Below are 13,146 nucleotides of genomic sequence, written 5' to 3'. Positions count from 1 at the left end.
GGAGTCTCTTTATATACAATCTGAGATAACCTAGCCATGGTAAAATTATTTTAAAGAACATCCTGCTTTTTACCAGTGTCATGGCATGCAAAGAGTTTCTAGAAAAATCATCATTCTAACTCATTCAGCATCACTGAGCTAGATCAAGCAAAAATTCAAGGCACATTTAACAGATCCCTGATCCAATTTACTTTGTTTATTAATGCATTTGTTTTAAACACAGATGTGTCTAAACAGCAGCACAATATACAGCTGCTTCTTGAATCTGGGCATGCAAGAATACAGTAGTTATCTCTGAAGAATCAGGAAGTATACACAGTTCTCGCAAGAAAATGTTAGATAGGAGAATAACTGCAGTATCTTTTATTCAGCTGTGTGGTAATTCAGGGTTAATGCTGATTTTCTTTTATATGCCTGGATTTCTGTGGGACTATCCTGATTTAGGCCCTCACACCAAAATGAGAATTATAAAGCTAAAAATTTGCCAGTCAGAGAAAGGAAAAGACACGCAGATTTATGCATTTCAGCGAAACAATTATAACACTTAACATACATAGTTTTTTGGTCCATGGCAGCAGTCTTTTGCTATATTGCATCAAAAGTTAATATTGATGTAAAATAACCCATTTCTGAGTTACTAGTATGCCAGTCCTGTCAAAAGGCTGTCAACATGTCAAAGCATGTCAATGCAGGGATTAATGGAATTAGCCAGTATGGAGTTGGACAATTAACAAAAAGGACATTGCAAGCCCTACAGTAATTTGCTGATGAAACATCCAGCTAGGCTTGCATGCAATACAACAACAGAGGGAAATAACACAGCACACAAATGGTGATTATGCTAAACAACCTTACAAGACAAGTTTATTGTAAAAGTAATACTACCTTAAAGTAAACTTATCGAAAAGAAATTTCAAAAGTTAAAAAAATGTCTTCTGTGGATCTTATGATGCTTGATTATGATAAGTATATATGCATATATATAGGTATATCTATATAAACATAAAAATATATATTGACATATACATAAATAACTTTGTGCAAAGTTACTGTACAACAATTTGGGCTAAATTCACATCTACATCCAGAGGAAGGAGCCTGAAGGTAGATGGATCAAGTCCACAATTATTTTCAGGTCCCTTCCCACATCTGTAGCACTGGAAAAAGTTCATAGTACAAAACAGAATTAAGTCCAATACATATTCTGGCAGTTCCATGTTACATAATACTACTGAGAAAGTAAGAAAGTGATTAACTAGGAAGAGCAGACCTATGATACTCAAAAAGACCCGGAAGAATTTATGCATTCAGCTCTCTCTGGCTCTCCATCAAAACAAGACAAACTTTACAAAGCTATTCAGGCATTTAAAGAGGCAGATAGAGGTCTAGTACTTCTATTTTTCTCCCAGAGAACAAACATTTAATACCTACGCTCTTTTCAAAGTAGGACCCTGGCCATTCCTCTATCTCAAATCTCTTGGAAAGTCAAACACCACCACATTTAACTGCCTGAAAATACGGCATATAAAAGAGTAATGAAGATTTCTGTTAACATTTACAGAAATATAACAATGATAATATAGTATCTAAGTAATTCATTCCTGCTAGCTTATTCACCCAATATAAATAAAACCCAAGACTACTCAGAAACATGACTGAACCAGAAAAATTGCCTTTAAGCTACAGTGCATTTTTACAATACTCAGCACTTCTTTCCAGGATCAATATCATTCTTCTGAGGAGACAAATCAATAGAGAAACATGTCTAACCTGTTACCTTAAACTAAACAGCAAGTACTAGTATCCTCTGTTTTTGCCAGACACTTTGGCCACGTCTGGTTAACACTGCCAGTGCAAATATAACATAGATGGCTTGGTCCTATCTCTAAATGTTGACGCCAAACGAGTCATGAAAACGAGCTGTGCAGCAAGGAGGTCCATCATGGAAGGGAACACACCTGCATCAGAGCCATTCCTCTGGCGCTACGGCACCCGCAGAAGTCACGGCTGCTCCCTTTGGAACGACTGGAACCACGTTGTTTTTGCTCCTCTAATCTCTCCTTCATGCCAGATGGTTTGCAAGTTGCCCATGTCTCCAGTATCTTACCCCATAATCTATTTTTCACTTATACCAGCTCTGCATTGTTCACATCCTTCCACATAGGAGATATGTGATTTATACCTCAATGACTTACAAATAGGTAAGAAAGAAATCACTTTATGATGATTTAGAAAAAAAATTGGGGAACGAAAGAAGGAAAAGGACCGATTTTTCCTACAGATAAGTATAGTATTAGAGTAGCAAGCAGAAGAAGACAAAAGCAATATAGCAAACAGCAGACGTTCGCAGTCCTGGCTAGGGTTTAGTGAACGCCATTTGTGTATGAGCTGCCTATACTACTTCCAAGTATGTCTGTAAACCTTCCAAGGTCAGAATGCTGCATCCAGTAAACCCTGGCATGATACATACTGGCATGGTACTGTATTGAAAACAGACTATACAATTAGTGCTGTGTGAAAGCATTCTCATATTTGCAAACTATTGGCAAAATCAAGAAGCTTGAAAACTGAATAGCTCAATCTATGTATTATGCATGCGCAGCATGGGAAACTAGGGAAACGATGCTTTTTGTGCAAAACAAAAAGATATATTAGTCTAATTCTTTAAATGTTTTGAGTGTTTTGGGCTATTTGACATTTTTAAATGAGTGAGTCTGTACTCATAATTATTTGTGTTTTGCTAATGGAATGCAATTTTCAAACTGGATAAAAATGGTCTAGCATTAAAGCAATTATGACATTAGTATCCACTTTAAACAAAAAAATCCTCAAACATTCAGGATAATGAAATGGCTCATGGATCTTTGACATACAGCTCAGTAAAGAAACTGAAAGAGACTGAGTTTTCTTTAAGTATTTAAGTAAATTCACAAAATCTTATGCTTTCTTTTAGAGGCTGTACCTGAGGCTCAAGGAATGTGCAAAATGAGCACCAGGATGAGCACCCCAAGAAAATACATCAAAGCCTAATCAGCCTTTTTGTATATTAGCTAATAGAAATGCTCACTCTGACTACTAAGTTTGGTCTCTTTATTTATTTCAAAGTTCATCACTTTGACAAGAACTGCTGCTATGATGGCACTGGAAGGTGACATTCTCTTTCTATCTGCAGAAGCAAGATGGAGAGGAGCAGTATAAACTTCTCAAAGAACAAGCCATGACCTGTAGGAATGTGCAAGTACAGGCAAAAGCTGAACGGGTGGACATCTAACCTAACTTTACACATTTATCTTAGTTGGCTACTGCCTTAGGCACTAGCAAGAGAGAAACAAAATTTCTGTCACAGGGAAATTCAGAATAGGAGCCTCAAACATATGCTCTCGACTGTCCTGTGTCTTTCCACCCGATGAGTTCACAGAAGATAGTAGGCACCTAGGAAATGTTCCTAAAATTAGTGTGAATGTCTTCCTGTATGGCTATTCTCTTCAATGCCTGATTAAACCAGGCAGCTGAATATTGTTGAATATTTAAGTAACTTCGCTGAACTGGAGTCTTAATCCTTGCACCTCTACTATGACAACAAATGTAGCAACTAACCATCAACATTTGGGGCCAATTTTATACTGAGGTACTGCAAATGACTTAATATTGATTTAATTTAGGCTACCTAGCTGAGGGCTTCACGCTGCAGACCACTTCAGAGAAGCCCACAGTTGTGTCTTACATTACAGATTGATGGAAAATTCCAAGAGAGTATTTGGGTTAGGTCTGCCTGGGACTTCAATATGTAATTCTGTTTTCCAAAATCACCAAGCTGGAGCAATATATAAACACTGTTTCAAAAGGGAACAAACTAACAAAAAAAAACAAGTAAAACACACTGTTCTCTCCAAATACCTTTCAGTAGCAGATGATCGCTCATAGCTGGCAGAGTAGCACATTAAGATCTGTTTAATCAGTACATCCCTGTCTGACAAATTATGGTTCACCTGCAACTTTCACTGAGCTCAGGCATACTGGAGAGCCAGCACACTTCCTACTTCAGCCCTTTCTCCTTCCCAACAGAATACACCTCCAGGGAAAACTATGAAAACCTGTCTAGAATAATGAGAGAGGCCCTAAAGCTGAACAACCACTAAAATTGAAGGCAAACAGCTGTAATATTCCGGGCACATGGGATGAATGCTCTTAACAGTTTTAAAGATGCCATCATTTCAAACTCAAAAGTACAGAACTCTCCTCTTTTTATGGAAGGGAAACAGAAATTCTACTTGCAAGTGTGAAACCCAAGATGTATCAATTCTGTTGCGGTTGCTCTGGATGTGACTTTGCACGGAGAAGGACGGCTATGTAACTAATATTTTGGCTTACGCCATCAGTACTCACAAGAGTAATGTCCTCTATTTGGTTCCCAAAATCAGCAGTAGCTCAGATAGTAACAATAAATTTTCTCACCAAATAGGTCTTTCATCTGAGAGAAGACATTTACTCCTCCTGCATGTTTTAAGTCTTGACCCCTTCACCATGACAGTCAATGGTAAACAAAGGTCATGGTGATATTTTGTATAGGGGTCTAAGAACCCAACTAGCTTTTCTGTATTTACTGCATTTGGTCTTCACCAAAAGCTGCCCTCAGTGATGTCAGTAACAAAACCAGTTTCAGCAGGAGCAGAGCTGGCCCTTAGGAAAGTCCACACAGCATCTACTCAAAGCACTAAATCAAATAATCAGTTTCTTTACTGCAGTACTTCAAAGATGTGCAGAAATAAATGTACAGAAACTCTCCTCTGCTTTAGGCATTTCAGGAATTCTTAAGACTATCTGGTGCTCAGTCAATCATTTCAGTATGACCTTTCTTTCTGAATTTTTAAGATAAATGGTACATTTGATGCGAATGTCACAAACATAAGAAGCATATATGCATACTGCTCATGAATCTAACCCAATTGCATTATAAGCATTCACAGGAACAGAATAAATATACCACCAAATGCCTTTTCTCCATGACTTCTGAAAGACAATTTTACCTACACTCAGCAGGTGATGATGAAGTCTTTTGCCTGATCATGGTATGCTGCTGTGTGTAAGACTTCAGGGACTGACTAAGAGTTACTTACTGCTGTGCTGAAGGATTTTAATTTACCTAAAATTTGGGGCATTTCCTTTTACTGGTATACATTATATTGAATTCTAAACTGCATATTAAAGTTCACTGCTATTAAATTGACTCATTGTATGTATTCATGGATACCTCCAGGATACGAAAAAAGCACAAACACTCTGTACTAACAGTTTTTTTCCTTCTTTCTAATGTTTTAAATTCTTTGAATATTTTCAGGTCAGGAAGAACAAGATAAAAATTCTGCTCCATAGATATTTGATTATTCTAACATCCGCCTTACTCTGTAAAACGCAAATCCTGATTTTTACAAACAAGCCCCAAGAAAAAAGAATTTTGACTACAATTCTGAGGAGGCTTCAAGGGTAATAATATCTTCACTCACTGGAACACCTGGAATGCAAATACTACTTAATATAGAGAGGTGCAATAGCGAATATATCCATTTGCACAAAAACCCAAATAAGGCACTTTTTTCCTACAAATTTCTGCAAGCACGTCTTATTTCTCACCCTTCTCTTTTCCATATTAGAATATGAACCCCTGTACTGATTTGAGATGTCAAGCATGCATCATAAGACTTTTCATAGGCTTATGGTACTTCTGTGCTTCTGCAGGGCACTTCATTGTGAGGTACCAACTGAGGTGGTCTTATACTTGGAAAGAAGGACACATATTAGGATACAGTAATCTGAAAAGAAGCAGAATAATTTTTTCAGCTAGAGGGCTAAAAATTTTGGTTCTGTCTCTTTTACTGTAGATTCTGACATCTTTCATTGCTTAGATTGTGGCATGTGCCAAGTTATCCAGTACAGCCAGGAATGGGAACAATCAGGAGAATGAGATGGGGCCAGGACAGAAAACACTAAGACATGAGTCCTTCTGTTTCCTGCATCTAACATGATTCCTCAGCCTAAAAACCCAATATGAGGAATATGAATCACAGAACTGTGATTTATATATCTGGCTAACTTCCCACCACAATATGTAAGACTGGGAGGGAGAATAATAAGAAAAGCTCAGATAACCTTTGCAGGAGCTAGTTCAAGAAATAGAGATTTTTTTATCAATACTGCAGAAGATCCCAGTATTGAAATTGTTAGCACTGAAGTAGAAATTTTTGCTGAGAGAATGATCTCCACTGGAATGATAAAGTTAAATCCCTGGTGCTACAAACTTCATAATGAATACTGATGCCAAGTATAACAAACTAGAAATTGTTGTCACTAGAGTAGATGATTTTATCATGACCATTACTGAAATAGGACAGAGATTCAAAATGCTGGAACAGGGAATGCAAGGGGGATTGGAAAGCAGATGTTTGGAAAAATATTCTGGGACTATACTGAAGGAAGTTTGTGACTGAATCATAAATAGTATCAGGCTGTCTATGGGTTAAGCCCTGAGCAATTTTCATTTAAACTAGATGGAGACAAAGGATTCCTACCTACCATATTCGAGAACATCAGTGGCTTCCTTCTACATCCCTGTAAAGACTTTTAGCACAACTTCCTGACAGCCTCTTATATGAATATATGTATAAAGCCATGCACAAGAATGCAGCAGAAGCCACTTAAATTGGCACTCTGATAAACAACGAGACTATGTACTGTCAAAGAAAACATTCAGGGCAACACACTGCAATGACTCCAAGCAATGAGTACATGACATCTTGTCAAGTGAATGTCCTGCTACAGTTGTTTGCAGGCATGCATCATTTACATGTGTCAATCAAGGATGACCCAAAGGCCTTTTCTGCAGTTAGACCCTGTACTCACTTTACATAGATCTACCATTTTATCAGAGCTAATAAGAGAGTTTCTTTCATTAATGTTATTTGCAGTGGGTAGGCACAATGCTTACTTTATCAGCAATTTTTGAGTCTCCTTCACCACAATTATCTCTGTTAATATCTAATAATGGCACCAGTCACAAAATTTCATACTTCTGTTTCCATAGTGACGTGCCACCTAGATAGACACCACTGCACTTTCATATTATCTCCACTGTTCTTCTTTTCGGTTTCCTTACAAGAACTCTAGCTATTCATTTTCTATAAGACAAAAGAAAACACATTCTCTCTTTTATTAGAAGTTGTCAGCTGGAAGACTCCATCATAAGTCTGTGATTTCCCAAGTAAAACTGAATAGCACAAATCTAAATTATATTAATCTTGCCCCAGCAGCACTGCTGTGCAGATGAGGTACAATGCATTATGCGAAGTTTGTTGAGGGATGATCAGAACAGCTGATGCTTCATGCATCATTCTGCAGTTAGATGTACTACCTTCTCCCCACTGACAACTCCCCCACTGTGCTCTAAGCATACATTTTTGCCTGTATAGGAATTTTCAGGGATCCCTTTGTGTATGTGTGGTTGTGTACCATGCTCACTCGCTTGTTTCTTAACACCCTCATTTCTGAGAAATTAACACACTCTCCTTAACATATTCAGAAAACGGCAAAGTCATAGTATATTTAGGAGAAAGGGCTATAAACTGAGTAGACGTTTTGATATCTGTCTTTAACTAGCTATTGTAAGTCACAAAAATAGATCTGTACACTTCTTTACCAAACCCCCCCCCAAACCCAAGCCCCTTTATTTTACTCTTAATGAATATAACTTAAAAATTGTTCATGAGTATGGTCTGCTGGATGTTCTCAAGATGGCAGTTCCTACGGGTGCCATTGGTTCTCTTTCAGGAGGTAAGCAACTAGGGAAGTGTTTCAAAATTGAGAGGTCTAATGCATTACATGCAAATTATCCTAGGTAATCAGGTTTTTCACTAACATATGTCTGTTTTATAAACTATTCTGGGATGTGTCGTTTCTAAAGGATCATATGGCATTTCAATGTTTTCAGCTTTTACATGCCATTAGGTGCCTATCCTACAAAGTTCAAAGGTTTCTGAGCAGATCAAAGCCACCAAATTGTGAAAACTGACAAATAGCACTGAAAAATGGAGTCTGAAAGAAGCAAGTGGTTTAATAATACCTCAGCCCTAAAGGCAATGACCATGAAGTTCAAAAGGCTGAGACACAGCAACATCTTCAGGAACAAGAACAAGGAACTCAAGGAACCTAAAGTTATATATTTTCATTCCAGGCCTCCTATATATACTCCTATATATACTGTAACTTGGAACAAGTCAAATGTGTAACCGTTTTCAGTGCAGATTTATCCCATTACTATGAGAATGCAATGTGAAGGCTGTAAGATCAGTAGACATTTTGTCTAAACAACCTCACCTTACAACCAGTTGGCACACCATGATGCATTTTTTGATTTTGAAAAGTGTTTTCCATGAAAATGAAATGAAAAGAAATTAGATTGGCAGGCTGGAGACCTGGTTTCACAACATGGGCCAAGTCATGAAGCGAAATCCTAGGAGCTGCTGCATTTTGACATATCATAAAATGGAATAGCTTCTATCTGAAGTAAATCTGATTGGAATTTCTCTTGAATATACAGTCCATCTTGTACTCCAAAGTGTTTTAGAAAGCGATTGGTGTCAATGCTGTTGTGGTTGGGTTCATTTTCTGTAGGGGATTCACTTAAATAACTAATAGCACTAACTGTTTCTATTTATTATTTGTGCTCCAATAACACCTGCCATATCTTTGGCCCTGTCCACTCACACAAGACAAAACTGACCTTTGCTAAAAGTGCTTACAATCTAAGATCAGCTGAAATGGTGCAACACTGTAAAGAAGATCTGAGTTCAGAGATCATACATAGAACCATAAGTACCAGACCATCACCTAAACAAGGGTTCAATAAATCTTTGAATGCAAGAAGTTACTAACAACTTACTGGAAGAAGCTCAGAATATCTTAACCAGTAAACATGCTACGAAGGAAGTACAAGTCTTTGCTGTATTAAAAGAGTGAAATCTTTATTAATAAAGCTGGGATTTCAATGATGCTGAAAGCAATTAGACACTGAGTTTCAAAGGGAACTGCACAGGTAACTTCTGTCTGACTTGAAAATCCCAGCCAACAGCAATAATGCTTGTATTTAGTCAGCCTATCATCATGGGAAACATATCCTCTATTGTCCTGTGCCAGAGGAGCGAACGTGATGGGAACATCAATATATATGCAGGTGATTCAGGGGTATGTGTTGAGCTGACAAAGAAAGAGAAATTCAGAATAACCCAGACAGCTATGAAGACAAACTGTACCCAGAAAGGATGACACTGATTGTGCAGATTACAAGAAAACATTCAAAAGTGACAGTTAGCCTTCACCCCTAGCTGGAGCATGTAGGCATCCAGTTTGTAGCGAATACTTTAGGATCCACTTCTTTTAGTTTGGGGAAAATTTGGGGGTGAGGATACAACATGGTTTGTTTTGCTGTGTTCTGCTGTTATTTAAAACCATCCTCTTTATCATGATACTGGTAACACATAAATACACTACTTACTCCCTCATGCGTTTCAGCTTGGTCCCAGCCATAGTGCTGTTGAGAGCTCTGAATCCCTGGGGAACTGCAGAAGCCACTCTAGTGAAGGTCCCAGAGCCTACAAATCAATGCACAGACACATAACCTTATTCACCTTCATCTCCCAAGCACTATTGCAGAGCCAAGGGCAGTCAGAAGGACGACGACTATTCCCATTTCTCACAAGGTAATGCCACATTAATTAAACATGAATTAGATTATTAAATCTAAATTAAGGGCAACTCCTTTCTGAGTGACAAGTAGATTTATAGCTTAAAGGCACCACAATTGTGACAACCATTTCCTTCAATGTCTTGTACAGGGAATTACATTATAACAGTAAGAATCCACATAAGAAAGTGCTGAGACACATAAATACTAAAAAAAAGGAAATTTTTTTAGACAGTATTTATTTTCCTCTGTTGTTCTTGCACTTATTTATAAGAGCAAGAGCCTTCTCTCTAACAGGCAAGTCTCTTCTTTGACTTGATCATACTGTCAGTATTTTACATGAAACATCAATTTCCCTTTCAGATGATGGGATTCCTTTTATATATATATATATGTATATGTAAATGAAAGATATAAAAATATACATATGCATATATACACACAGACACACACACATATCATGGGGTACTGAGATATTTAATAACCTAATACTGACTGCTGTGGTACTCATCCACAGGAATACAGAACTACAGAATAATAAAGGACTGCCAGGATTGGCAACTCAAATATCCTGCTATTTTATATGGCAACCACATCACACAAGCCCCTTCAAAATCTGATCGAGCTTCATGTTCAAATTATTTATTTATTTATTTATTGCCCCTACTGCTCCTATTGGAAAACAATTCTAAAGCCTTACTGTGATCTGGTGGCTAAAAGCCCTTCTAATTTCCTGACAAAATTTACTCATTGGCCAGTTTGTGCTCATATTTCTCCTGTGCCAAAACTCTCCTTCAGCTTACTCAGTTCTTCCCTTCTCTTTTGCATATTCCCTTCATTTATCTAAAATTGGAAATAAAGATCCTTTCAGCTTCCACTGTGCAAACAAAAGCAAACAAAGCAGCTATTTTAGTTTCCTCTTGCAAAATATTCAGCATTAGAAGTTCACTTCCCAAATGAGAAGAATATACACCGTGGTGGAACTGCACTTGGGTAAACATGTGGGCAGTTGCACACAGAGCTCAAGCTCTGAACAGACATGAGCAGGCGCTGCACAGGTGAACATGCCAAAAGTTACACAAACACGTTGGTGCAATGCCTAGGCTGAATGAATACACTCTCCCCTCCTAGCAGGGGTTTTTAGTTTGGACTCAGCTTGGACTGTAAGCTGGATTTTAGCCTGGATTGCGTTAACGTTGATCACATACAGCTTGAGGGAGTTCGCACCTACCCTCCTGTCATGAGCAGTACAGACACCGCCAGAGAGTAGCCAGTGCTTCCCTTGAATGCATAATCATGCCTTTCCGAGGAATCAAGCTCACATATCTTACGTGACTATAGATCCCAATCATGTAAGCAAGAAATATTGGCATTAAAGCTTTCTGTCATGTATAGCTCATAGCAAGTGTTTGCAGGATTGAGAGCTTTACAAGCAGAAGTAGAAAGCAGATGTGGAGAGAGACTGACTCCTGACTCCGCCATCTGGCTACAGACAAACCATTTGATTTTTTAAAACATTTTCATAACTTGTCTTTACACCTAGTGGCTAACAGTTGTTTGGTGCCTAAATTCTACCATATAACTGAGGTATAGTTAATGTAGTTAAAAAGGTGTAAAATGACAAGCTCAGTTCTTACTACCAATCAATAACTTTCACCCACTGATGAAGAAAAAAATGCCTGATTATTTACTCTACCACTACACACACATATCCATACATTTTAATTTGGACTCTATAAAAATTCAATTACTTTAACAGTGTTAGAGTAGTCAGCTCTCCATGGAGGAAGCCCTGAGGAAACTTCAAGTGCTGTGCACAGCCATGGTCATGACTTACTAGGTCTTTCTTGAACTGGCATAGAATTAGTGTCCAGATGTGCAGCTTTAGGCTTTGATATCATCATCAGATCAAAAAAGCAATAAAAAAAATGGTGCTCTGACCACTTGTGGTTTAAGGAAAAACGTAATCTTTACAATTCTTTTAAGACAGAGTACATTTAACCACAGGCCTCAGCTAAATTGTAGTATTACTATTATTACCGGATATATCACGTGGTAAGAGCTTAGCATATTCTTTCTGCTTAGTGGGCTCAGTGTATTTATTGCTGTAATATTTTATCTCCTCCTCCTCTGACATTTCATTATTAAAGATATCCTTCTTGTTTTTCTGGGATTCCAGCTAAATAGTTCTTCTTTTGCCTTCTCTCCACATTGGCAACTGGCCAAGCAAAACCTATTCTCTAAACACAAACTAATAGCTTCCTCTTCATTAAATATGATCTTCTGGGTACTATGAAGCAGCTGCAAGGAATACAGATTGTAGGATGCTACAAAGGTGTGGCTGGTCATAAAAAAATGAGTTCTCAGTGAAAACTGCTAAATCCTTCGCACTGTTGCTATGACAAGCATAAAATAATTTTTACTGAGGTGATCTCTAACCTTTCTTAGATGAGGCATTGTTTCTTAGAAGTAGTTACTTGATTAATAATATACTTTGCATCCAGCCTTGGGCAGTTTACCTACCATCCATCAGAACAGGACAAGTAACTATGCTACTTAGAAAAGTGGCCAAATAGCTATTTGCATTTTTTTATGCAATATATCACCCTTGATTCGTTAAACAAAAATCAGATAAAATAATGAGATCACTGATTTTTCAAAGCTAGATATTGGCCATTTTCTAAGTGTATTTCAAAGATGAATACTCTCCCAGTGACTAGTCCAAGATGCTGGAGATGAAGAGAGGGCAAAATGGCAAAGGATCCTTATCAAGTCATGAAACACCAATTTTGAGGCTATTATTGCATCCTTCCCACTTTATCAAGGGGGAGAAAGATTAAAGGATCTGTAAAAACACAAATCCTCTGGTTTGCATTTATTCACATAAGTACTTAAGTTTAAAAAGGATGATGGTGATGAGCTCATGAGGCTTCTTATACATTATCTCCCAAAGGACTTCCTATCAACATTTCTGCTAACAGCCCAATAGTTTGTAACAGTCATCTATTATATCTCTTGGTAAGTTATTATCTATTATGAAGCTATTATCTTCACTGAATAATAGACCACTTCTTTCTTTTGTCAGCTTTCACTTCTACATATGAAATCCTGCTATGCCTTCTTCGACAAGATTAAAAAGCCCCTTAGAATCAGATATATTGTCCTGAGTTTATATTCATAAGAAGAGGTGAAATAGCCTCTAACCTTCTCCCTCTTTAAGCTAAACAGATTAAGTAAATTGCAAAGCCAGTTTTTAATTTTTTTTCATTTCCCAGTTCTTTCCTGAGATCTTCCCAATTTTGCAAACTGTGTCAGCATAGATAATCTTAACTCAGTTCAAATTTGTTCCACAGGGAGCTGTATAGCTGGTCCAAAACGCGTGTTGTACCACGCTGAAGTGCTGGTATTCACAG

The 13,146-nt window shown here is 37.7% G+C and overlaps 1 protein-coding gene across 5 annotated transcripts in view; it reads right to left on the bottom strand.

The window, feature by feature from the left end:
- Positions 1-13,146, bottom strand: part of NEK11 (NIMA related kinase 11) — a 110,530-nt gene that overhangs the window by 10,794 nt on the left and 86,590 nt on the right. For 4 of the 5 annotated variants that reach the window (XM_064506397.1, XM_064506400.1, XM_064506398.1 and 1 more), the window contains one exon: positions 9,545-9,641. The exons of the other annotated variant lie outside the window; for it this stretch is intronic. In XM_064506397.1, coding sequence (XP_064362467.1) covers positions 9,545-9,641 — 97 coding nt within the window. The remainder of the gene's footprint in view (positions 1-9,544; positions 9,642-13,146) is intronic. 5 annotated transcript variants of the gene reach the window in all.

The sequence above is a fragment of the Dromaius novaehollandiae genome, chromosome 2, assembly GCF_036370855.1.
Source record: "Dromaius novaehollandiae isolate bDroNov1 chromosome 2, bDroNov1.hap1, whole genome shotgun sequence".
NCBI classification, from domain to species: Eukaryota; Metazoa; Chordata; class Aves; order Casuariiformes; family Dromaiidae; genus Dromaius; species Dromaius novaehollandiae.
Note: the sequence above shows the minus strand (reverse complement) of the source record. Positions and strands in the feature narration are given on the sequence as shown.